At 53.7% G+C, this 24,360-nt stretch overlaps 2 protein-coding genes across 13 annotated transcripts in view; one reads left to right on the top strand and one right to left on the bottom strand.

Moving 5' to 3' along the window:
* Positions 1 to 4,610, top strand: part of USP40 (ubiquitin specific peptidase 40) — an 85,245-nt gene extending 80,635 nt beyond the window's left edge. For 2 of the 8 annotated variants that reach the window (XM_049888480.1, XM_049888483.1), the window contains one exon: positions 143 to 2,671. In XM_049888480.1, coding sequence (XP_049744437.1) covers positions 143 to 254 — 112 coding nt within the window. In that variant the 3' untranslated portion in view covers positions 255 to 2,671. Of the gene's footprint in view, positions 1 to 142 lie in introns of all 8 variants that reach the window. The other 6 variants (XM_049888482.1, XM_049888481.1, XM_049888484.1 and 3 more) reach the window with 6 other exon arrangements.
* Positions 4,611 to 5,372: 762 nt separating this feature from the next.
* DGKD (diacylglycerol kinase delta) overlaps positions 5,373 to 24,360 on the bottom strand; it is a 130,457-nt gene continuing 111,469 nt past the window's right edge. For 3 of the 5 annotated variants that reach the window (XM_049888475.1, XM_049888479.1, XM_049888478.1), the window contains 10 exons: positions 23,143 to 23,239; positions 22,785 to 22,892; positions 21,663 to 21,776; positions 20,352 to 20,486; positions 19,285 to 19,436; positions 17,639 to 17,750; positions 17,473 to 17,565; positions 16,586 to 16,705; positions 9,891 to 10,008; positions 7,534 to 8,979 (listed from right to left, as the gene is read on the bottom strand). In XM_049888475.1, coding sequence (XP_049744432.1) covers positions 8,507 to 8,979; positions 9,891 to 10,008; positions 16,586 to 16,705; positions 17,473 to 17,565; positions 17,639 to 17,750; positions 19,285 to 19,436; positions 20,352 to 20,486; positions 21,663 to 21,776; positions 22,785 to 22,892; positions 23,143 to 23,239 — 1,522 coding nt within the window. In that variant the 3' untranslated portion in view covers positions 7,534 to 8,506. The other 2 variants (XM_049888476.1, XM_049888477.1) reach the window with 2 other exon arrangements.

Raw genomic sequence — 24,360 nt, 5'->3', positions numbered from 1 at the left:
CCCCCGTGACCTATTCCGACTTGACCCCTAAAAATTGGAATGGCTTTTGGAGTCACTCTAAACCCCCAAACCCAATGACCCCCACGCAGTGCCCACTGCCCCCGTCTGTGCGTCAGTGATGACAGCCCTGTGTCTCCTGCAGCCGAGAAGCCCTTCGTGTGCAGAGCAGCGATGTTTTCTCCAGTGTGGAGACACCAGCCCGGCGCCGGGGACCAGAAACATCTCTCTCCATCCACGTTGGGAGTTTCAGATAGCACCGGCTGCAGCCACCATCCCCCGAGGACATGACCAGGTGACTGCCGAAGTGTCTGTGCCTTGTCTCAGCAGCGGGCGGGCCCCGGGGTGGGCTCTGCCAGCTGTGGGTCTGCACTTCTGAGAGGATGAACCAGCCGACTCCACGCAAGCAGGTGTTGTGGACTGACTGGTTGCCTCGTTTAGACACAGATTCCAAACCCTCAGCTTTCCCACAAGTCTAGTGACGTTTGTCTCAGCCTAGGCAAATGCCCTTACTTTATCAAGGAAAGATGCAGTATGCACACCCAGGCGACCCTGTCCGTCCCTTGCCATGTCCTACATGTGCCCATCAGCCGTCCCCCTGGCGTCACAACGTTTCCGCAGCTGCCCTCTTTATGAGGAAAGGCCCTACTTTTGCATTCACTGACCACAGGTGTGGGAAAAATGGCATGTTGCTAAAATCTGACGAATCTCTTGTTTAAAACAATGTTCAGTCACTTCCTTCTTCTCTTACACTGTGTAGATGGCTCTTTGGTCACCTGTACTAACTAATAAAGGCTCTGCCATCTCCTCTCGAGCCAGTGGGTGGGCCAGGCTTCTACTGTAACGTGAGGGTGGTCTGCTTCCTGGCCCTCATCTCCGCTCCTGCTCCTCACGCGTGACTCCCTCCTCCCCCTGGACTCAGTTAGAGCTGTGGTTCTCACGAGCTAGCTCTCTCTCTGGAATGAAGAGACAGGCGGGGATCCTCTGAAGGGAAACACACCCTGCTAACGCGAAGGCAGCTGGCACAAGGTGTCGGGGATCCAAACCTGATCGCGGGGCGGTCTGCTCCTGCCTGAGAGCCTGCGGGGAGGCAGAGCCACTCGGCAGCTGTCACCTTCTGTCATTTCAGGTTGTCCTAGGTGGGCTGAGTTGAGATTCTTGAGTATAGCTATCTTACTGTCTCATCTACAGAAGCAACTGAGGAAGAGAATGTAAACAGATTTCCTTTCTTCCTGATTAAAGATGGCTAATCATTGAATTTGGAAAGCCTGGTGGCGTAGTGGTTAAGAGCCTATGGCTGCTAACCAAAAGGGTGGCAGTTCGAATCCACCAGGTGAGCCTTAAAAACCCTACGGGGCAGTTCTGTTCTGACCTACGGGGTTGCTGTGAGGCGGAATCGACTTAGTGGCAGCTGGCTTGGTTTTTAGCTGTTGAGTTGAAGCAGCTGAATTGGCCTTTATGACAAAGACGGCACCTGTGATACCGAAATGACTGATGGAGGCTCCAGGATGCTCGGCCTTCTCAGGCTTGGCCGCAGTCTGAAGCAGGACTCCTAACACATTCTCAGTCGTCCTTTGTAGTGGCTTTTGCCGACAACACTTACCACCTTGACGTCACACAGTTTATCGTTATCACTTTTATCGAGATAGAATGTAAATGTTGAGGGACGGAAAGAAACTGACAAATGCAAGTAAGGGGTCTCAGCCCGTCCCACAGCCTGGCCGGTGAAGTTCCTGCTGTTGGGTGTGTCCCGCTCTGTCAGAACTGGCCGCCGAGCGGGCCGCCCCGGCTGTCCCTTCTGCTGCCCTCCCCACCGTCCCGCGCTGTCAGCACCGCCGCCGCTGCCGTGCGTCTGAGAGGGCGTTGTGTCGCATGTGTTCGTGTGCACCAAGGCAGTTGCTTTGTAAGAAGCTGGACTTCGATCAGCAAGCTGCTCTCAGGTCCTCAAACACTGAATCAGCCTCAAAAGACGCCTCGCCCGTGGGCGTGGACAGTGTCCCCGCTGCACGGAGGTCCCTGACCATCCCGGGACTGAAGCAGCGGTTCCCGCGCCGGCTGCTGTCTTGTTTCTTCTGCTCTGACAGACCTCCTGCAGCGGCCCCTCAGTTCACCTCAGGGTGAGGAAGGGTTACTGTAAGAAGCAGCTTCGCTCTGCCGAGCTCACTGAGCAGCAGTTCCAGGGCCCCGAGTCAAGCACGGACCCATGTGCCTTAAAGGGCCGGCCAGCTGTCTGCGGCTGCCCACAGCGGGGAGCCTCGGGGGGCTCTGCCTGCTTCCTGGCTTTTCTGTATGCTTATTTCTTAATTTGGGAATGGAGTGGGGCTACAGGCAAAGAACTGAGATTTTGTTAAAGAAAAAATAAACCATTTTTAAAGTTGTGGTCTTCAGTTTCTACTTTATGCTGTGTCAGGAGCTTGCTTGCTTTAGAGAAAAAACCTCTGTGGTCTTTTTCTCCCCCAACCGGAATTCAAATGCTAAACAAACATGGTATATATTCAGAAACACTGTATCAGTACTACTTTAGAAATAACAGAAGTATGTTTTGGTTTATAAGTTCAGCCACTTGGGGAAATACTGTTGGAAGAAATTGTAAATGGTCGGGTTCTCACTCTCCTCCTAGGGAAACGGGACTGCCGGTGTTGGTTGAGTTACGGAAAATATACTTATTAAACTGTGATGTATTTTTTGGCCAAAAAAAAAAAAAAAAATGGGAGCGAGGGGCAAGAAGTCCCTAATAATCCAAAATTGTGACTTCACAGACGGTTTCCCTTCAGAATCCACACCTGTGATGGGGAAAGGACAACTCATCCCTTCTTCCTTCTGTTCTTGACTCTGCGTCTACGCAAAGCATGGCCATGATACAGGCTCAACGAAATACAATGAGTCGGCTGTGGGTGTTTTACCTTCTGCCGGTCCCCTGCACCTCAGAGAAACGCGAAGCCATGGCATCCATCCACCACGGGTGCTAGCCAGGACTCTTCATTCGCAAGTGATGGAAACCCAACTCGGGCTGGCTCGGGCAGGAGTGGGAATTTCCTGGCTCGTGAGACCAAGGAGTGGTGCTCATGTCAGGCATGGACCGAGACATCCGAGGACAGGGACACCTGCCCCATGCCCCTGCAGGCTCCTCCCCACACCCCCAGTGTAGCAAGCAAGATGCCACCAGCAGCTCCAGAATGACATCCTGCCAGACTCAGAGTGCCTCTTTGCAAGGACCTGGGGAAGTGCTGACCCGATGCCCATGCACCCAGAGTGGACGGCTTGCCCATCCCTGCCCCCGACTCCATCCAGTTGCTGTGGAGGGGAGGGCAGAGAGGGTGTGATTTCCCACAGAGAAGCCAAATGCTGCAACTGGAAGAGGAAGTGGGTGGTGGTTTCACACACTTCTTCACAGGCATAGGTGTCAAAAGTGACAGCTCCCCCCACCTTAATGCAACTATTCTGTGTACAGCCTGGCCACACAGACCCCCCCTTCCCAAAGGGAGGCAGCTCAGAGTTCCAGCCCCTTCTGCTCCCAGGCCAAGTCTCAGATCTCCGGTGAGGCCAGAATTCCTGGTGGCTCAGCACAGGGTCAGCTGCCCACGGCTAAATGGCAAGTACAAGCCCTGCTTCAGGCCTAGGTTCAAGGCCAGGGTGAAGAGGTAGTGGGGTCACAGCCTGGCACAAGAGCACGCAACCTCACCCTGCCCAGGAAGCAAGTCCCTGGTGAGCGCTGGCACCCGGTCGTGTTCTCTGGGAGAAGGCTGCATGTCTCGTCCCTCCGGGTACATCTGAGACGAGCACTGGAAAGGGTTCCCCTCTGGAGTCAGCACTGTGACGGTTGCTTCCTCAGTGTGCTGTTCTGGAGACCTGGCACCAGTTACTTGGGGACCGAGTCATCAGGCTGTTCACCAGCTTGCGCTTTTGCCGGCAACACAATTTCCTTGAAGCTCGGGAGGCTTGTCGATGTGCCTTCTTCAGCAGTGTGAGCGAGACGGCCTTGGCAACCAGAGCCAACTGGTTTTCTTCCAAGTGTTTTGCAACCCTCTTAAGCATTCACACTCTGTATAAGAGCTGTGCCCAAGCTCCTGCCCTGGAAGTTCAATGCCGGCCCCTCCAACCTGGCTCAGTGTGCTCGGAGCTGTCGTTCAGGGGTGAGCAGCTAGCTCCCTGCCGGGCCAAGGAGGGCCTTAGCACTCAGACACCCTCCACATGGATGCGCACAGGTCGGCCAGGGAGTTTTCTCTGCACCAATTCCCCAGTTCTTATAAGGGCTCCCTGGCCCCCGTTTTGGGGTCACACATCTGTGTCATAGGTATATAGCTTCATAAAATGTTCACCCAAGTCTACCATCAGGAGAGATTAATATTTGTTAGGGAAGGCCTGCTACCAGGGATCATAAGACAGAAAACAAGACCCATAAAAGATGTCCCGTAGAGGCAATATAGCAAAGTGATCCAGTACAATATCTGGTGATGGCCTATCATCACCTTGAAGGGCTTTTAAGAGGACTCGATGAGCTACTCTGTGTAAAGTACTTAGGCCGGCACCTGGTATAAAATATTCTAACAGTGTGACCATCATCATTGTGGTCCATCGTGATGGCCCGTTCCCACTGGTTGGTTCAGTCATGATGATGCAGTTCCGGCCACTAAGACTTTAGAAGGTAGCTGAATAGATTTCCTTTGTTTAGGAAGAGATGGCCTTTCCACCCCCTTATGTTGGACATGGTCGCTTTGGGATGTGATGCCCGGATCCATGGCAGCTATCTTGTAACCATGAGGCCTGTGATCCTGAAATACATGGCCGCATGAAGGAGAGTGCACACCAGGACAAGACCGGGGCTGTGAAACAAGAAGAGAGGAAGAGCCTCTGGGAAGCAACCAGCACTTCCAAAGCCCATGCAGCCCTTTTGTGTCCTGCCAGTCTGATGTTCTCTTCCGTAATCTTTGTGCCTGTCCCTTGCTCCAGGAAACTGGGGGATGGCAAAGTGACAATGATCTTAGAGAGGTGGCCTCCTTGAATGAAATAGGACACTAAAACTACAGTGAGAGGTCAGAGAGCTCCAGGAGTGCAGTTTTATATGAAAGCTTTAAGAGCTGAAATACGAGATAAAGTGATTCACCCTCAGTAGACCTGAGCTAGGGCCGCAGGTGGCTCTGCAGCCTTTAAGTCTAAGAAGCAAAGCTTCACCCTGCACCCTGCCTCCTTGCTGAATTAATCCAACAGCTCAGAACCATGCCCTAAAAAATACAATGGCTTTTCAGCCAGCAACAATTCAACTTATTTTTAGAGCAGCTGAAAACATTTCCGAATCCAGTTTTGGAAAGATTTTGGCAGCCACAGTTTTATGTCAGAGCACAAGGAATGATGAAAAGGAATCTGACAATGGAAGGTCAAAAACAGGCTTGTTTTATTCACAGGAACGACTTATTTACAACGATCAGACATGGACTATGTACAGAACAATACAAGAGGCATCTCTTCCACGAGGATCACTGTATAAATTAAGATTATAAATACAAGGGGGAGGTCCCACCCGAGGGCATAAAACCTTTCCTCCAGGACGCAGGGACCCTCAGGGACCCTTCCTCCCGGCCCTTTGGCAACACGGCAGGGACATCCATGGGAAGAGGGCCCCGCAGGCAGGGTCACACAAAACCCATGTTTATTCCTTCTTCTAACTTACTGGAATTAGAAAAACAGTTTTTACACAGTGTTGTTTTTAATCACTGACAACAAACTAATTTTAATACTTGCCACCGAAACCAAAGGCTTTCCAAGGAGTGGACGTTAGGGACTCGGGGTGCCCCCAACGTTGCCCCTCACCACCAGGTCTGCCATGGCTCTCGGCCCTGTGCACCCTCCTAAGTCCCAGCTGGCCCCGGAGCCTGCTCTGAGGACTCAGAATCCCGGGGGCACCCCTACCCTGTGATCCAGCAGAGCACCCCGCAAAGCCGGTACCATTACCTCTTCTGTTAGCTTGAAGAGCAAATGATTTCTAGTGGACACTTCGATTCTTTCTCAAACTCCCTCCACCTAAAACGACCATCCTCCACCCCACCTTACTTCCAAAGAGGCAACCAAGGCCCCCTGCGGAGCTGAGATTCCTTCACTCACAAGTCCCCACACCTCCCACCACACCCAGGAAGGAGGCCCAGTATGGGGACCTGGCCTAATAGCAGGGCCTGGAGTGCCCGTGAGGCACCACCCCTGGGCGGGGGATGGGGCATCTCACCCAGGGCCCACTCTCCCCTGGGACTTGGCCCAGCCCCTGAGGAGGACCATCACAGGAGCACCTGTATCACAGAGGCAGGGCCCAGCCGAGGGGCACCGAGAAGCGAGTCCATCAGGAGTCTTTAAAGAAACACTGTCCACTTGTCAGCTCCTCCAGGGGCCCCAGTCCACCCCTGGCTCTGCAGGGCCCGTGGACCACGCCCTGCCCCCTCGCCGGTGAAATGGGTGACTCGGGTGGGGGTGGAGGAGAGGGCCTGGCCAGTGCCGCTTGCCCTACTCCATGGTTTTGTTGAGGTAAACCCCTTTCCAGGATGGAACCCGAGCCCCTGGGAGGGGGGCATGAGCATCTTTGGAAGGGGCAAGAAGGGCACAGTCAACAGCAGTGACCCCAAGGCCCTGTGGCCAAGGCCTGTTCCCCAGCCTTCAGCTCCTGCCCCTCGCCCAGCCCAGACCCGAAAAGGGCCCCCCAGGCTGCCGCTGCCTTTCCTTGCTGTCCCCGGCCTGACCTGAGGCTAGAGCTCAACACCACCTCTGTGGTTGGGGACAGAGGAGTGCCAGGGACAGGAGGCCTTGGAATTCAAGTCCCCAAGGGGGCACTGGGCATCGATACAACAGCCCCTGCAGGGTGACTCTCAGGACAGCCCCCAGCCCACAGTGGACAAGAAGCAGGGCCCCAGAGACACTGCCCACCGTGGCCGCACTCTGAGGACCCTAGTTGTCCTCCCACAGAAAGGAGACAGAAAGTCCCCCAGAGCCGGGAAGCTGTACAGGGAACACTGCGGGGGGAGGGCTGACAAGCTCACACCCCTCCAGTGACCAGGGGACCAGGGAGGAGCAGGAGCGGGGTACCCCAGAGGAGCTCGAGGATGAGGTGGTGCAGAGGGGACTGGGGACCTGAGGATGGGCTGCCAGCTCGAGAACACAGCCACCCGTGACTTCAGCAGGAGGGGCTTTTTCTTTCTCTTCATCTCAAATTAAATTAACAGCACAGGGAATGGCTCCATGCCACATGCCACCGCAAAGCGGGAACTGCAGGCCTTCGTTAAAACCTTCGTGCAGGGGGCACAGCGGGCCCCTCGTGGCCACCGGCTCGGGTGGAAGGCGCTGGCTGGAAGGTAGCTGCGTTGGTGTCAGGCCTCGCGGGCGGCGGGCGGCAGCCAGGGGTGGTAGCACCATGGGCGGCAGCGTCAGTCCCGGGCGCACAGCACGCAGGCCGCCAGCACCGATGCTAGGCCTCGGCGGCCGCCCGGCTCAACTCCTTGATCCCGCACAGGATCCGCTTCATGTGGCCCACCTTGGTCACGCCCAGGTCCTGCAGAGAGAGGACAGCAGTGGGTGTGGGGAGCGAGGAGGGCCCATGCACAAAGCAGAGGTGAGGACCACCAAACGGTGATGCAAGGTGGAAACGGCAGGCCTGTCACACCCTGCCCAACAGTCTCTCCTGTGCTGTCACAGACTTGTTGGGGAGAAACCACACAGGACAAAGACAGGGCCGAAAGTGGGCAGCAGGTGGCACAGAGAGCCGCTGTCCAGGACACAGATGACCTGTCACCTCGGGACAAAGCCGACGACTTGAAACCCAGACTCAGACATGCGGGCGGGCAGACGGGCCCTGGGCATCCTGGGCTGTTCCGGCCGAGAACTAGCTAGGCTCACGATGGCGGAGGCCTTGGCCACTCCTGTGTGCATGGAGCCTGGAGGCCACCCTGTGAACAACGTGCTGTGGAAACCGCAGCCACCTCCTACCTGTCTTAGCTAGTGGACTAAACATAGCCCATCCTCATTTGCGGATTCCTTATTTGTGAATTTGCCAAGTCACTAAAATTCGTTACCCTAAAATCAATACTTGAGGCTTTCGCATCACTCATGCAGAGCCAAGAAATAACTGGGTGGCAGATGCACACGGCTGCCTGGGAGTTTGCTGGACTTTACAGAACCCGGAATCACTGCACAGTGAACATGGAGGCAGCCGCTGTGTGAGGGCTTCTCTCTCCCTGGACGGTGGTTAGGCACCACAGTTCTTCAGCTCTCCTACACAGGGCCTTTGATGGTAAAATACTCCACTGATGAGGCTAAAATACCCGCTGTCGATTCCAACTCATAGCGACCCCGTAAGACAGAGCAGAGCTCGCCCACAGGGTTTCCAAGGAGCGCCTGGTGGACTCAAACTGCAACCTTTTAGTTAGCAGCCATAGCTCTTAACCACTACGCCATCAGGACTTTCAATTAAGCTAAGGAAATCGGTATTTTCCCCCCAGTATGTGCACTTCTAGGAGCTCTGATGATACAATGGTTAAATCACTCGGCTGCTAACCAAAAGGTCATCGGCTCCACAGGAGAAAGAGGTGGTGATCTGCTTCCGTACAGACTGACAGCCTAGGAAACCCTGCGGGCCAGGTCTGCTCTGTCCTGTAGGATGGCTATGAGTCAGAGCGGACTTGACAGCCATGCGTTTGGTGTGGTGTTGTGTGTACTCCTGGCTTTCTCTGGCTGGGACAGGCGGGGTGACATGCACCCCGCAGCCTGAGGAAGGTGACAAGAACCAGGACCGTGGGACACAGCAGGTGGGGGAGGGACAGAGGGACAGGGGCCATGTAAAGGCCCAGGAGGCCCTCAGGAGATGACTGGCAAGTACCTTGAGGTCCCTCCGCTCCAGGTGCAGGAGCTCAGAGCCCCGGATGTCATGCCGCGTGAAGATGTCCTTATACTCACAGAGACTGAGGTGCTCCAGCCAGGCAGCCACCTCCTCTGTCCCCCAGAGGTGCACTGTCAGAGATGGAAAGCAGGAGCGCAGTGAGTGCCAGCCACCCCCAGCAGAGCCCGCCACCCGGCCAGACCCAGCGAGGGCAGGGGGAAGAGGGCAGGGGCGGCAGCTCTGGGGTGCAGGGAGCAGCAGAAGCGGGGTCCTTCCTGCCAGGCCAGTCACCAACTTTTATGGGGACATTTTCCAACATGCCCAGGAGGGGCAAACACCCCAAATACAAGGTCCTCAGGACCTCACTCTGGGGCCAGGGCAGGAAGGAGACATGCAGGCTTGAGATTTCCTGTTGTTGTCACAGCCACAATCACGAGCAGAAACCCAATTTCTTGTCACACATGCTAAGAAAATCAGAAAGGGCCTGCCCTTGGTGGCAGCCAACGCCGCCCAAATCCGGGCTGGGGACAGCTTGACACTCAGGGCTGACTCTCAGAGGGAGATTGAAGCACCAATTTATTGACACAAAGTGCTCTTTCCGACTGATTTCACCGCCCTGGATCACTGGTGGCCCGGGCCTCCGGGCTCGGGAACCTGATTAATGCATTGATTAGACACCAGTCAGCAGCCCAGCAGCAGGCCCAGGAACAGGTCCTGGCTGGTGGCCTGAGTCCGAGTGTTTGTCTCCAAGAATGTCACTGTCACCTCTGCCCCCCCTCACACACATCGCACCCTCGGTCTGGAGTGGAAGGTCTCAGGGGCCCTCACCCTGGAGCCCTCCTGGAGAGCAAGGCCAGGGCAGGGCAGGGCCGTGGAGAGGGGTCAGGAAGGGTGTGGTTCGGGGCTACAGACAGACTACTGGTGCAGGCCGGGTGACTAGAGGGCGCAGGGCAGGGGACGAAGGAGCAGAGCCGGCAAGGCCTCGGAGGAAAGCAGACATGGGGCCGATGGGCCAGGGCAGCTGGCAGGACGGGGCAGGTACCCGGGGCTCCCAGGCTACTGCGCGCCGCTTTGTTCTTGTTGTTTTTCTCCTTTTTGAACTTGGTCACGAGGCGGAATTTACCGCTGCGGCTGCGTTTGGAGAGATCCAGCATCACACTCTGTGGGGAAAGCGAGAAACACTGAGAAGGCATCCTCTCCCCAACCCTCCGCGGACGCTCGGCCTCGGGCCCCGGGGTGGGGGCGGCAGAGGAGGGGCTTTCCCTATAAAAGCTTTCCCACCGAGGTTTTCATTCTCATATTTATTCCTGATTTTTAATGCTTTTTAAAAGTAGCTGTGATCATACAGTGTCCACTTATGTATATAGATAGTTTTTTATTTTTCAAAATGTGCATTTCTTATGGGATTAAAACACTTTGTAAATATGATTTAAATGTTAGCATCGAACACCAAATCGGTGGTTTGAATCCACCAGCCACTCCGAGGGAGAAAGATGGGGCCATCTGTTCCCATGAAGATTATAGCCTGGGAAACCCTATGGGGCAGTTCTACTCTGTCCTACAGGGTCGCTATGAGTCAGTATCGACTCGATGGCAACAGTCTGGCTGGGTTTGCTTTGAGTATGAGACTCCAATACATGAAGATTATAAAATAAGCTATTTGCCAGTCTTCTGGAGCCCCAGGCCACGATTCCTGACCCCATGAGGGTCTTTCTGAAGGCAGCTCCCCCCTAGCCTGTTAGGATATAATGAAAGATTCACAGGCCAGCGGGGAAGTCTAGTTTGTACAATGTCACCTCCTCGCGTCCTCTCCAACACAGCACTGTCAGGGAATTTCCATGCCACACAAACACAGCCGCCTGCATTTCTACACGGACCACCCAGTTGTGTTCACAACTAAAGTATAATTTCTATCTTCTTCAGGCGGCCCCGGGTTGGCCTGGATTCTGACCCAGGGCTCCACCTCTGACCTCACACTGACCCACCTTAGACTCTGCGGTTTTGGGACAGGCTTTCTTACCTGACACGGGTGTCTTGTCATGCAGAGAAAAATTCCATAGACATTTTTATTGGGATTGCACCAAACCTACAGTTTGGAAACAATGGGTGCCTTCCCATCGGGAAAGACCTCTCTCTTGCCACCTGTATCTTCCTTGAGGGCCCTTAGTTTTTTTCATGTTTCTTATTTAAGACATTTTATTTTCTAAGGTTTCTACTACGAAAGAGAACTTTTACAATATTTTCTAATTAATGACGGTCAGCATTCAAGAGGTACTTGTTTTTACAGGTTTCTTATATTTATTTGGTAAAATCTATTGACAATTCTAATAATTATTTAAATACCTTTAGTTCCTAAGCAACTACTTCAACTACAGTCTTTTATTTTCCAAAGAGCCACCCTCCCTACGTGGTGGCCTCCTGAGCTTGAGGCCCCACCTGGAAGCTCAGCGGTCCTGGCAGGAGGACAGGGTAGATGTTCTCTCAGGTAATTCGAACTCTGTTCCTGACTTTGGGACCTTGGTGGCGTAGTGGTTAAGAGTTTGGCTGCTAACCAAAAGGCTGGCAGTTCGGATCCACCAGCTGCTCCTGGGAAACCCCATGGGGCAGTTCTACTCTGTCCTATAGGGTCCCTATGAGTCAGAATTGACTCGATGGCATTGGGTTTGGTTTTTGGGTTCTTATTCCTCATTTTAATAATTTCTCTTATTTTTATTTCATGAATGATTATTAAATTCATTTATTTCTAACTTTTAATATGGAAATTTTTATCCCCTCATAAAGGAAGGGAGACTAGGATAGTGAGGCTGGTTATCAACACTTTCTCAATCTTATATCCTCTACTGCCCCCTCACCCCCACTTTTTTTTGTGGTAAAATATATATAACAAGACGTTTGCCACTTCAGCCAGCTTTACGTGTACAACTCAACGACATTAGCTACCTTCCTCGTATTCTGCACTGTTACCACCGTTTCCTAGGTTTTCATCACCTTTAACAGAAACTCAGTGCCCCTTAAAAAGCACCTTCCAGTCTCCCCGTCCCTCCTGCCCCTCATAAATTAACCGCTCATAAATTTTCGTCTCTATACATCTGCCTGTTGTAGGTATTTCATATAAGCGGGATTATACACTTTTCGCTCAGAATACTGTTTTCAAGTGTCATCCATGTTGTAGCATGTATCACAACTTCATTTCTCTTTAGGTGAATAATATCCCATTGTATGGATGTAAAGGAGCCCTGGTGGCGCAGTGCTTAAGTGCTCAGTTGCTGACTGAAAGGTCAGCAGTTCAAACCCACCAGCCACTCCTCGGGAGAAAGATGTTGCAGTCTGCTTCAGTGAAGATCACAGCCTTGGAAATCCCATGGGGAATCTACTCTGTCTTACGGGGTCATCCTGGGTTGGCATCAACTGGACAGCAATGGGTTGGGTTGGGTTTGGGCATGTATACACCATATTCTATTTATCCGTTCATCTCCTAATGGACACCTGGGTGTTTTTTAGCTTTTGGCTGCTATGAATAATGCTGCAGTGAGCATGATGCACAAGTATCCGTTTGAGTCCTTGCTTTCGATTCTTTTGGGTAGGTAGGTACCCAGGAGTGGAATTGCTGGCCTATGTGGTTTAACTTTCTGAAGAACCACCACACTGTTTTCCACAGCAATTGTACTGTCTTACGGTCCCACCAGCAATGGATGAGGGCTACAACTTCACGCCCTCACCAACACTTGTTATTTTCCATTTCTCTGATAACAGCCATCTCAGTGGTACCCTGGAGCCACGATGGCATAGTGGTTAAGATCTTGGCTGCTAACCAAAAGGATGGCAGTTTGAATCCACCAGCTGCTCCTTGGAAACCCTATGGGACAGTCCTACTCTGTCCTATAGGTCGCTATGAGTCAGAATCGACTCAACGGCAAAAGGTTTCAGTGTGCTTTAATGGGACCTCACCCCCTTTTAGAAACAAATCTCAGACATCGAAATTACTCCATCCAAAATTTCCCATATGCAACTCTAAGGACAAAATTCTCTTTGAAAGCCACAGCACCACGATCACATTAAACAAAACTAACAAAAAGGCATTCATATCTAACGCCCACGCTTCCCAGCTGGCTCCAGGTGTCTTTTCATAGTAGGTGTGTTTGAACGGAATCCAGACAAGGTCCACATGCACCACTTAGCTACTGGCTCCAAGTCTCTCCTTCCCTTTCGCTTGTCATTTGTAGAGACACCAGGTTGTCTGTCCTGTAGAATGCCTCGTATCCTGGCTCCAGTGACTGCATCCCTGCAAGGAGTTTAACTTGGTCCTCGCTCCCGTGTATCCTGTGAACTCATCCTCTAGGTGAGCAGATCTAGAGGCTCAAGCAGATCCAGGTTCAAAATGTCAGGTGTGAACCCATCACAGGCGTGGCTGTGTTCTTCCCACTGCTTCCCATCAGCAGACAGGCCATGCCTGGTGGCCACTTTTAGTGACATTAAAACCAATCTGTGCATTCAGCCCCATCCTCCCATGACAAGCACCTGTTGTTGTTGTTGTTGCTGTTAGGTGCCGTCGAGTCGGTTCCAACTCGTAACAACCCTGTGCACAACAGATGGAAACACTGCCCGGTCCCGCACTGTCTTCACAATCGTTGTTATGCTCGAGCTCATTGTTGCAGCTACTGTGTCAGTCTCCTTCGTTGAGGGTCTCCCTCTTTTCCGCTGCCCTGTACTTTGCCAAGCGTGATGTCCTTCTCTAGGGACTGATCCCTCCTGACAACATGTCCAAAGTATGTAAGACGCAGTCTCGCCATCCTTGCTTCTAAGGAGCATTCTGGTCGTATTTCCAAGACAGTTTTGTTCATTCTCTCGGCAGTCCACAGTGTATTCAATATTCTTGCCAACACCATAATTTAGTGGCATCAATTCTTCTTCGGTCAAGCACCTATCACCCCGTAATCTGATGGTGCTCCCATCCACAGATGACCCCCGCCTAAATCCGTTTCATTAAAAAACCAAACCAGTTGCTGTAAAGTCGATTCCAACTCGTGGGAGCTTCCATGTGTGTCAGAGGAGAACTGTACTTCACAGAGTTTTCAGTGGCTAGGTTTTCCAAAGCAGACTCCCAGGCCTTTCTTCCATGGTGCCTCTGGGTGGACTCAAGCCTCCAACCATTCAGTTAGCAGCCAATTGCATTAAGGGTTTGCACCACCCAGGGACTCCAACTGTTTCATTAGGAGTTCCAAAACGCTCTTTTAGTCCTTCTGCATTTTCTAGCTGGAATTCTTTTGTACTGAATTTCCCTCATCAACTATGTGATTACTCTGAAGGGTAGTGAATTTTTAAAAAATGGTTTTTATCTATCTACTGATAAAAGTTTTTTTCTCATTTTAATTACAGAAATGGTGTGGCTACCATCCTTTCCCTCCTGGCATAAAGGTTACTTCAGCAAGGCAAAATATTTTGTCAAAGATCCTAGTGAATTCAATTTGAGCATTTATTTAAGATCCGTATGTTTATATTCCCAAGTACCGGTAACGTTCTTTTATGCTCTAGTAGTGAATTTTGGTATCAGATGTGCTAGCTTTAAGAAATGAAGTGATAAGGTGCCCATCTTTTTCTAGCTTGGATACCATTTCTTATATGTGGAAATTATTTATTCCCTGAAATTTTCCCTTCAGAGGCAGTTTCTTAGATCATTTTTGCAAGTTCTTCTGTGGCTACTTATTCTTTTAAAAAAGTCTTCAAGATTCAAGTTCTGTAATTAAAATTTTTTCTGAAAAATCAACAGTTTCTGAAATCCATCAGCATTTGTGTGCACATAGTAACAGTACGATTTTTCTTTTATTTTGTTGTATTCCCTTTATCACTGCATTTTGTTCATTTTTTTCCTTCATTATATTTGTCAGAGGGTAGTTTAATTTATTTTATTTTACTTTCACAGAGCCAGCTTAGATGTCCATGTTTGGATGCTAGCAGAAACCCACTCCCAGCCCGACAAGGCCCTTTTTGCCCTTTGTACTTCACCCCCTCCCCGTCCCTTGCATGGGTGGGCTGAGAGCCCCAGAGGCCGGGGGGCCCCGCTGAAAGAGCTGGCTCCAGAGGGCTGCAGGTAAATCTGCCCTAAGGCCCCACCTGTACCACGGCTACCAGTTAGTTACTGCCGGGGAGGCCTGGAGGAGTCATACTGCCCACAGAGCTTCACATAACTGTGTGTGTGTGCACGCGTGTGCGTGTGTGTTTACGTGTGAGAAAGAATGTGTGTGAGACTGTGTGTGTAAGCTAGAGTGTATGAGAGTGTGCGAAAGAGTGTGAGTGTGGGTATGTGTATGAAAGTATGTGACAGAGTGTGAGTGACGGAGTGTGTGGGTGGATGTGTGAGGGTGTGTGTGTGGGAGAGAAAATGGGTGTGTGGAAGTGTGTGAAAGTGTGTGAGAGTGTGGGGGTGTGGGGGTGTGTGGGCGTGTGAGAGAGCAAGTGTGTCGGTGTGCACGTGTGTGTGGGTGAGAGCGTTTGTGTGGATGTGTGGGCGTGGGGGTGTGTGTGTAGGTGTGTGTATGTGGGTGTGAGAACGAGTGTGTGTGCATGTGAGTGTGTGGTTGTATGTCAGTGTGTATGTATGAGAGAGTGAGTACGGCTGTCTGGTGGCCGCACAGCACTTGGTAATAATTCGCTTTGAAAACATTTTTAGGTGAAAATGTTGCAGCCACGATTCGTGTGACACTCGGGGCCTCTGTGGCCTGCTGGCCTATGGTCCCTCCTACTCCATGAGCCCTGGCGCTGTGACCTATGCTCTCGCCAGCAGACCAGGCAACCGCGGGCTCCGCCATCGGGCAATCCTTTCAGGGCGCTGCTTTTCCAGTGAACCAACCTCAGCCCTGGCTTCACTGCATTTCAACCAGTTTTTTTCCTTTAGCCAGTTTCTTAGCATATGTGCTCTCGTCCTCAAACCCCTCGGCGAGCAGGATGGTGGGTAACGGCTCCCTACTTCCACCTGTGCCCAGCCTCCTCTTCACACCTTTCTGGGCTGCCTTCTTCTGAGCTTTGTCTGACTTCTTGAGTTGAACACTTATTTCCTTCTGTTATAATAATTAAAACATTTAAGGCTATAAATTTAATTGACTTCAATGCAGAGCACTAGTGATACCTTAAAAACTGAGGAAGAATGTCCATTTTTTAAGCAGCCTGTAATTACATGCTGGATTTACCCTTTGACATAGTTCTTTCTTGTACGTTTCTAAATGGTCTGAGTTCTATCTAAGTATCTGGTATTAATTCTCGACTTGACTGCAGCTGAAGCAGGGAGCAGGGTTGGTCGTAACTAGAAGTGGAATAGAGGCTTTGTGCTCAGTGCGGCCGGAAAGGGGAAAGTCGTACCCTCTTCCAGGAGAGTCTAAGTGTTGCCAAGGGTGGTACTGGGCAGGAGGAGAATGGCTGGGGAGCAGACCTCCCTCTGGGTCCCAGTGGGCCCCGACTCCACCAGCCACACGGCAAACTCAGCAGCACCACAGTCACCTCGTTTCCCCAGGACTGATGGGTTTCCCAGGACATGGCACTTTCAGCGCTGAGCCCGGGCCGGTGGGTCACCCCACAACCAGGCAGGAACTGGGCTGCAAGCCTCCCACCGTGGCAGCTGCTACAACCCCGGAACAGACAAAACCACCAACCCTTCCTGTCTTCACTGAGAGGCTTGCATGGAGGCACAGAAGGTCAGAGTGCCGTGTCCAGGGGTGCCTGAGCGGCAGCTCTGTGTCCACCTACCTCTTCATCCCCGGGCTCCGGGGGCTGGCAGAGCCAAGGGGTGTCCGCCAGCTTCCTGAGCTGTAGGTCCATCTCCGCGAGAGCCGCCGCCAGCCGCTCCTTCTGGGGGGGATCCAACTGCTGCTCGAGAGTGGAGGCAAGAGAGACGCCACTGTTTACTGGGTGTGAGTGAGGTCTCCCCAGGGGCAGAGCTTTCAGGGAAACTGAGACAGAACAGTGCATACAGGGCCTACCTCAGACCTCCCCTCTGTAAACAGTGAAGAGCACCCTGTCTGCTGGAACTCACATCCAGCAGGGCTTCATTTACCTCAGGCACCCCGATGTCCTAAGGGGGCAGGGAGAGGTTCACTCCCACCCAGTGTGCAGGAAACGCCGTGAGGCACACCTCAGGAGGCAGCGGGATATTTTGGAACGAGGAGTGAAGAGACTATGGAGACTGGGTTTGGGGGGGGTCTCCAGGCCATGACCTTGAGTACACTGCTTCACCTCCTCAAGCCCCCAGCCTCGTTTTCTAAAGCAGGTGGTTCTCTTGCCCAGGCCTCTCCCTGCTCTGACTCTGCCATCCCAGGCCTCACTGAGGCTGACTCATCACTAAGTCTTGGAGGTAGGTGAAGAGCAGCTGGACGCTGTGTGACTGAGAACGAGGTTGGCCTATGGCCACCTGGAGACTGCTAGTCTTCTGTCTACTGTGACGAGGAAGTGCCTGCCAGCAAAGGCTTCCAGCACATACGAGACAGTGTGGGTGACATGCAGCCAGGAGGGCTCACGCTCCACCACGCAGTCAGACCAGATGGCCTCTGAGGCCCCTCCCAGATGGCACTCTAGAACCCCAGAGCAAGGACTGGAACCACACGTGACCCCAGCAGAGCCCGCAGCGGCCGTCTCACCAGGGCCACCTTCCCAGCCAGCAGCAGCTCCGTCTCGCTGCGGAGGGCTTTGATGTTGTTCACCATCTCAAGGACGAAGCTGCAGTTCACCCCCTACGAGGACAAAACACACATGTGGAGCAGCCCGGGGTGCAAACACCAAAGAGCAGGGCTGGAGACCAGCTACCTCTGCAGTGCCGGGTTTGCCGTAGACGCGGTCCATGGCCTTGGAGCTGGCGTTGACAGCGTGAGCAAGCTCCTGCTCCATGTCCTGGTAGGACTGTGCGATCTCCCGGATGCTGGGGAGAAAGGGAGACAGGCGCTCATCAGACAACATGACCTCATGGGCCCAGAACCGCCCAGAAAGCTGGGCGGAGACTGCAGCCAGGTGCCCATGCAGGAGGGCCTTTGGATCACTTCCTGACTTGCGGCCAAGAGAGAAGATCTTCAACAGGAAGCCCAACAGTAAAACCAATGTTTTCCAGAAAGTCTACCAGACTACAAATGAGATAGGCAAAATGAAACAGTCTGTGGAGTGGCAAGTGGTCAAAAGCTCCGCCCCAGGTAACTGCAGAGACCCTGCAGTACGTGCACCAAAGGGGCCAAAGGTCTCCCAATGCACTGACGAGGGCCCTGGACAAGCCTGACCCTCCTGGAGCACCTGCCCCTGCCCCGCTCCCAGCTGGGGAGGAGGGCCCTCCTGTGACCGAGCAATCCTGGTTGAACAAGGATCTATAAACCTTAATGTAAACCACTTGGCACAGTGGTTAGGAGCTCAGCTGCTAACCGAAAGGTCAGTGGTTCAAACCCACCAGCCGCTCTGCAGGAGACAAGACCTGGCAATCTGCTCCCACAAAGATTACAGCCCTGGAAACCCTATGGGGCAGTTCTACTCTGTCCTACAGGGTCACTATGAGTCAGAATCAACTCGATAGCAACAGGTTTGTTTTTTTGGTTTTTACAAATGTGAAGTACTGCTAACAGGAAAAAAGTCATCGGTGTATCTGAACTATTTGATAACTGCAGTCACTGGCTTTCTTTATTATTATAGAATTTGGCTGCTAACCAAAAGGTTGGAGGTTCAAGTCCACCCGTAGGCACCTCAAAAGAAAGACCTGGTGATCTACTTCCAAAAAACTAGCCAATGCAAACCCTACGGAACACAGTTTAGCTCTGACACACACGGGGCTGCCACGAGTCGGAACCCACTCTAAGGCAGCTGCTTCTTTAAATAAACACATGAGTGGACTCCAAGCCTGCCCTCTGGGGTAGCGGACTCCAAGCCTGCCCTCTGGGGTAGCGGACTCCAAGCCTGCCCTCTGGGGTAGCGGACTCCAAGCCTGCCCTCTGGGGTAGCGGACTCCAAGCCTGCCCTCTGGGGTAGCGGACTCCAAGCCTGCCCTCTGGGGTAGCGGACTCCAAGCCTGCCCTCTGGGGTAGCGGACTCCAAGCCTGCCCTCTGGGGTAGCGGACTCCAAGCCTGCCCTCTGGGGTAGCGGACTCCAAGCCTGCCCTCTGGGGTAGCGGACTCCAAGCCTGCCCTCTGGGGTAGCGGACTCCAAGCCTGCTCTCTGGGGTAGTGGAATGCAAGCCTGCTCTCTGGGGTAGAGAGAAAATGAAGCTCCGAGTGGGACGCTCCTCCTGGGAATTAGGACAGGTTTCTAAATGCCCGGGGGCTTTCTCCTCCACCTGTGGGACTCTGACAATGTCTGGACAACGGTGGTTCATGAGAGCAGAACAAAGTCCCAGCAGGAAGGATGCCGGAAGCAGCCCTCATGACACATCAGGCGAGCTGCCCTCCAGCCTGGGCCCCTGGGCGGGGTGCAGGCCCACCTGTGGATCAGGGCTCCGGCCGCCTGACCAAACTGGCTCATCTGGGTGGACTCCTCCTCAGACAGGACCTCAGGGTGCAGCGAGAAAGAGGGGGGCCGCGGCAGCTCACACTTCTGCTTGTCCTCCCAGGACTTCAGGGTGCTCTCAAAGGCCTGGGATGGGCAGAGCTCAGGGTTACACTCCCATCCACCTGTCTCCGGAGACGAAAGGCACACACCTAACTCCAGCAAACAGACCAGAGCACTAGCGACAGCTAGAAAGGGGAGGTACCTCTCTTTTTTTTTTTTTACAGTGTGTATCTTGGCAGGGGGGGATGGTCTTAATATCTGTGTACGAAAGAAAATTCTAGAACAAAACGTTAAAGTTAATTCTAGCTCTTCTTTTAAAAAGAACACATTGTAATAAGAGCCTCACTTTTCCCTGATGAGATCCGGCAATGGTGGCAGGACCAGGCCCTGCTTTGTGACATCAGGGGACACGCCCAGGCCGACCAGGTGTCTGAATCCCCCCCAGCTGAAGGAAGGTGCGTGCACCCCCCTCGGGAAACCAGCAGCAATGGGAAGGCCTAGCGCCAGGCAGCCTGGGCTGGATCCCACTCGTCCCTCACTCGAGTGTGGCCTGGAGTAGCTGGCTCAGCCCCACTGATCCTTGGAGTCCTGCCTTAAAATGTGGAGCCTGTAATCCCTACAGCGCAGGGCTGCTGAGCATCACATGAGCTTAAACGCCCAGCACAGCACCCACTGCAGATGACGCCTCCTTCCCCATGTTTAGCACAGTGGCCCCGACTGCTGAACGGCTGCTCTGAGCAGCGGTTAACAGCTGCTTTTCCACCCAGCAGAGTCACCGCAGGGCAGTTCCATTCCAAAAAGCGCTCTGCGGGGTTATGAGAAATAACCCCCATGGAACCCTGTTCCAGGTAAGGTAACCAACAAGTCATCTACTATCCTACACCCGAATGCACCCTTTTTAATACAAGGACTGTACGTTTTCTGTGGAAACTGCACAGCAGAGGCAGAAGTGGCGCCAGGAGGGCAGAAGCCCTGGCCGGCAGGTGCTCAGCCCCTTACCCTGTCCCGGGTGAGTGTCTGCGCCCGGTTCTTGTGGACGATGCGGATGTAGCCCGGGGGCTGGATCCAGGCCTCCCCGTCCACCTGCACAGGGACACCCTCGTCGCCCAGCACGGAGATCTTCACGGTGCGGCACTGTGGAAGCACCCAGCCTGTTACCCAGGCAACACGCCAGAAAGTACGCAGACACGCTTGCTCAGCGCTCACGGTCCGGCCTCCTAGCCCCGCACTCCTGCCTCTTCCTGAGGACCCACAATGCCCCTGTGCACACCAGGACCCCGCGGGACGGCATGCTGTGCACTCAGGGCGTTACTGCAGATGCCCAACTGCACGGCCCCGAGCAGCCGGTTCTAGCCCTGTGCCCCATGTTCCCCCAGCACTGGAAAGCACACATCAGGTCCCTGGCAGCAAACCTGGTCTTTAGATCTGAGTGACGTAGACCAGGCCTGGGAACTGTGACTACTAGGCCCTGCTGCCACAGTACATCCAGAGCAGAGACCGTCCCACCCATGGAGCATGCTGCCACCACTCCTCTGCCCAGCCAGACACACTACCAACGAGCTAAGACTGTGAGAGTCATGCGGCCTGCATCTGGGGACAGACAAACTATAGACAGACAGGTGTGTCCGAGCCTGGGGCAGGTCAGTGAAGCTCTGTACACAAGAGAGAAAGGGTCAGAGAAGAGCCATGATCCACACAAGGGGTCAGGACGGGACAGGGCCGGGATCCGCACAGTGGGTCAGGGCAGGACAGAGCCGCGATCCACATGGGGAGTCAGGGAAGCACAAAGCCGCGATCCACACGGCGGGTCGGGGCGGGACAGGGCCGGGATCCACATGGGGGGTCGGGGCGGGACAGAGCTGGGGTCGACACAGGGGGTCAGGATGGGGCAGGGCCGGAATCCACATAGGGGGTCAGGGCAGGACAGGGCCGGGATCCACATGGGGGGTGTTGGGGCAGGACAGGGCCGGGATCCACACGGGGCATCAGGACGGGACAGGGCCGGGACCCACACAGAGGCTGGGGTGGGACAGGGCTGAGATCCACATGGAGAGTCAGGACAGGGAGGGCACCACGGGGAGAGAAGTTTGTACCAATGTGGAAAGGGATTCTAACTGTCAGAGGGGGTCTGTTCACTACGTCACCCTTGGCACGTGAGGGAAGGGCTGTGGGGACGGCATCGCGTTTAAGGAGACAGAACAGATGCAGGAAGCACGTCAGCAAAGCCAAAGCTGTTCCCCAATCGCATGGGAGGCTGCAGCGTGTCTGCCCTGGCAAGGCCCCTGCCGACTCCCAACACCATGCCGTTACCTGGGCGATTCGGTGATGCTGCAGCTTAATCACCCGTGACACTGCCATCTGCATACTGCCAAACACGGCCACCACCTCCAGGATCTTGTCATCGAACGACGGGGCGGCGAAGGTCTACAAGGCAGGCACCAGGGCTGACCACTGCCCAGCACAGCCCAGGGCACTGTGCCCCGCTCCCTCCCTTCCAGCCTGGCTCCCAGCTTTTGTCTTTAGAAGAGACAGGCCCGCTACCAGACGGCAGTGCCTACTGACTTACGCAGAGCCACAGGGCAAACAGCCCACTGAAGTGGCTCACACTGACACACCAGCTGCCTGGGTCAGCCCTGCTCTGCCACTTACTAGCCATGTGACCTTAGACAAGTTGATTTCTCTCTTCCAGGGTTTCTTCGTCTGTGAAATGGGGCCATATGGGTCCGTCCCCCGAGGGGCTGTGAGGGGGGATGGATGTGGGGGGCCTGGAGCAGCGGCAGGCACACACCCCGAGTGTGGTCAGTGCTCTCAGCTGCTACGGACACACTTCCCAGCGCGCATCCCAAACGTCTAGCCCAGCTGGCAAAGCCCTACGTGATCCGGGCCCCTTGATGACTCCACTCCTGCCGTCAGGGGAGCTTCCCTCCTCCACGCACCCCACCCTAACTCACCTCTAGGCCCTCGCCTATGCTCTTCCCTCTGCCTGTTCCCTCACCCCTGTCCTACTCAGTGTCAGGTGCCAGCATGGACACCCCTCCTTCAGAAGGCTTCCTGGGTCCTTGGTCTGGGCGGGGCCTGCTCTCACAGGGCCTGAAGCTCAAACCTCACTGATTACATCCGTTCTTGGCCCCCCATCTTTTAGACAAGGGGCCCTTTGAGGAGAGGGTTCCTTATGCCCATCCTGTCCTCCACTGCACCACGACTGCCTGCATGCAGAAGTATCTGGGCAGCACGTGGGCCTGGCCAACTGTGCCGAGAGCCACAGGCCACGCTGAGAGCCGCACGTGGGTCAGCAGGCCATGCCGAGAGCCAGGATGCTCTCCAGTGGTTGGGGCCAGGGGGCTACAGCCCCAGGAAGGGAGCACCTTGCTCCTCTAGTTACTCCCCATCCCCGCACCTGCGCCCAGCCCACCCATTTACCCCTGTACGTACGTCATCTTCCTTGGTGCCACCCCAGAAGTTGGTCCCTCCGGCATAGCTGGGAATGTTGAGGACGGCAATTCCCTGAAGACTAGGGAGTGGGATTGGCCGCCCGTCACACTGAGGGAGGAATGTAGGGGGAGGAGAGATAAATCACCTCATCATTAGGTCCTCCTCCTGCAGCGGATAGGGGAACGTGCTTGGGGGGAGAGGGGACCACCGCCCAGCCAAGCACCCAACCACTGGGGGAGCCACAGAGCCCAAGAGTCCACAGTCGGACAGGGAGATGGCTGCTGGGAGATCAGCCCCGAAGGGAGGTCAGCGGTGGGTGGGCGGCCGCCCGCAGTGCGGAGGCACTCTGCCTGCTCACCTCCAGCAAGACCTTCTGCTCCAGGTTCTTGTAGGTTCTGTGCAGCAGTTCTTTGGTCCCCAGAACTCCGTACCACATCATGTTTTTGGTTCGACTCCTAGAGACAAAAAGCGAAGAATGGACATGGTTCCCGGCCATCTTTGTACAATAGCTGTACTTGTTACTGCAGCCTGCAATGGCATCTGATCACAAGTCAGAGCAATTCTCACAGCAACACCACCTTAAAATGAGGAAGGATAGACTCTTGCTTACACAGAGGAGCACCAAAAAAAAAAACCCAAACCCACTGCCGTCGATTCGATTCCAACTCACAGCAACCCTATAGGACAGAGTACAGCTGCCGTATAGGGTTTCCAAGACTATAATCTTTACAGAAGCAGACTGCCACATCTTTCTCCGATGGAACAGCTGGTGGGTTCAAACTGCTGACCTTTCGGTTAACAGCTGAGCACTTCACCACTGCACCACCAAGGCTCCTCATACAGACAAGTACATTTGCCAAGAGGAACTTTTGCTAAAAACTAACATTTTAATAAGAAAGTAATTACAACCTGAAAGGCAAATAAAGACATTACAGAACCCCATAAAGAATTTTAGCAACAGTGAATGTGTCTGTGGCTATAAAACCATGCTTACCACAGAAAATCTGAAAAATGAGAGGAGCACCAAAGAGAAATAGTTTCCACGCTCCCAGACCTACTTCCTCCACCAGGTATCTGAGTTACCCCTGGAACATCTGTTCAGCTTCCCAACCCACTCTGTCCACACGGCGCTACTCCCTGTGTCTCTGCACGTTCCTCACAGATCTGGTTTTCCTCAGCCAGCGTTTCATGCCCTCATCTATCTAATTAACCCCGTGATGGGCCTCCTACAAGCTCTGCGTCGGTGAGGCCTCTGTACACCTCTTTACCCACCTTCCAATCACTTTAGGGCAGATTCCAGAAAAGGAACTCATAAGCAGAGCTTCCCTAAGCGCTCCACACAAACTGAAGAAGGTTCCGTTCCAGCAGGCTGCCGAGGTTCTGGAAATGCACTAGGCCTGGCCCTCTTCCTCCTCTACTTATTTAACTCCGTAAATCACAGGCATTTTAACACCTCTCCCAATTATTCCTGCGCTAGCAGGGGTGCTGTCAAATGATTCATGCTTACCCGCCTGTGCCATGTAACAGATAGGTCCCCAGGACCTCGGAGCCATTTCCCCCACTGAAGAGCCCCAGA

Source organism: Elephas maximus, chromosome 6 (genome assembly GCF_024166365.1).
Source record: "Elephas maximus indicus isolate mEleMax1 chromosome 6, mEleMax1 primary haplotype, whole genome shotgun sequence".
NCBI lineage: Eukaryota > Metazoa > Chordata > Mammalia > Proboscidea > Elephantidae > Elephas > Elephas maximus.
Note: the sequence above shows the minus strand (reverse complement) of the source record. Positions and strands in the feature narration are given on the sequence as shown.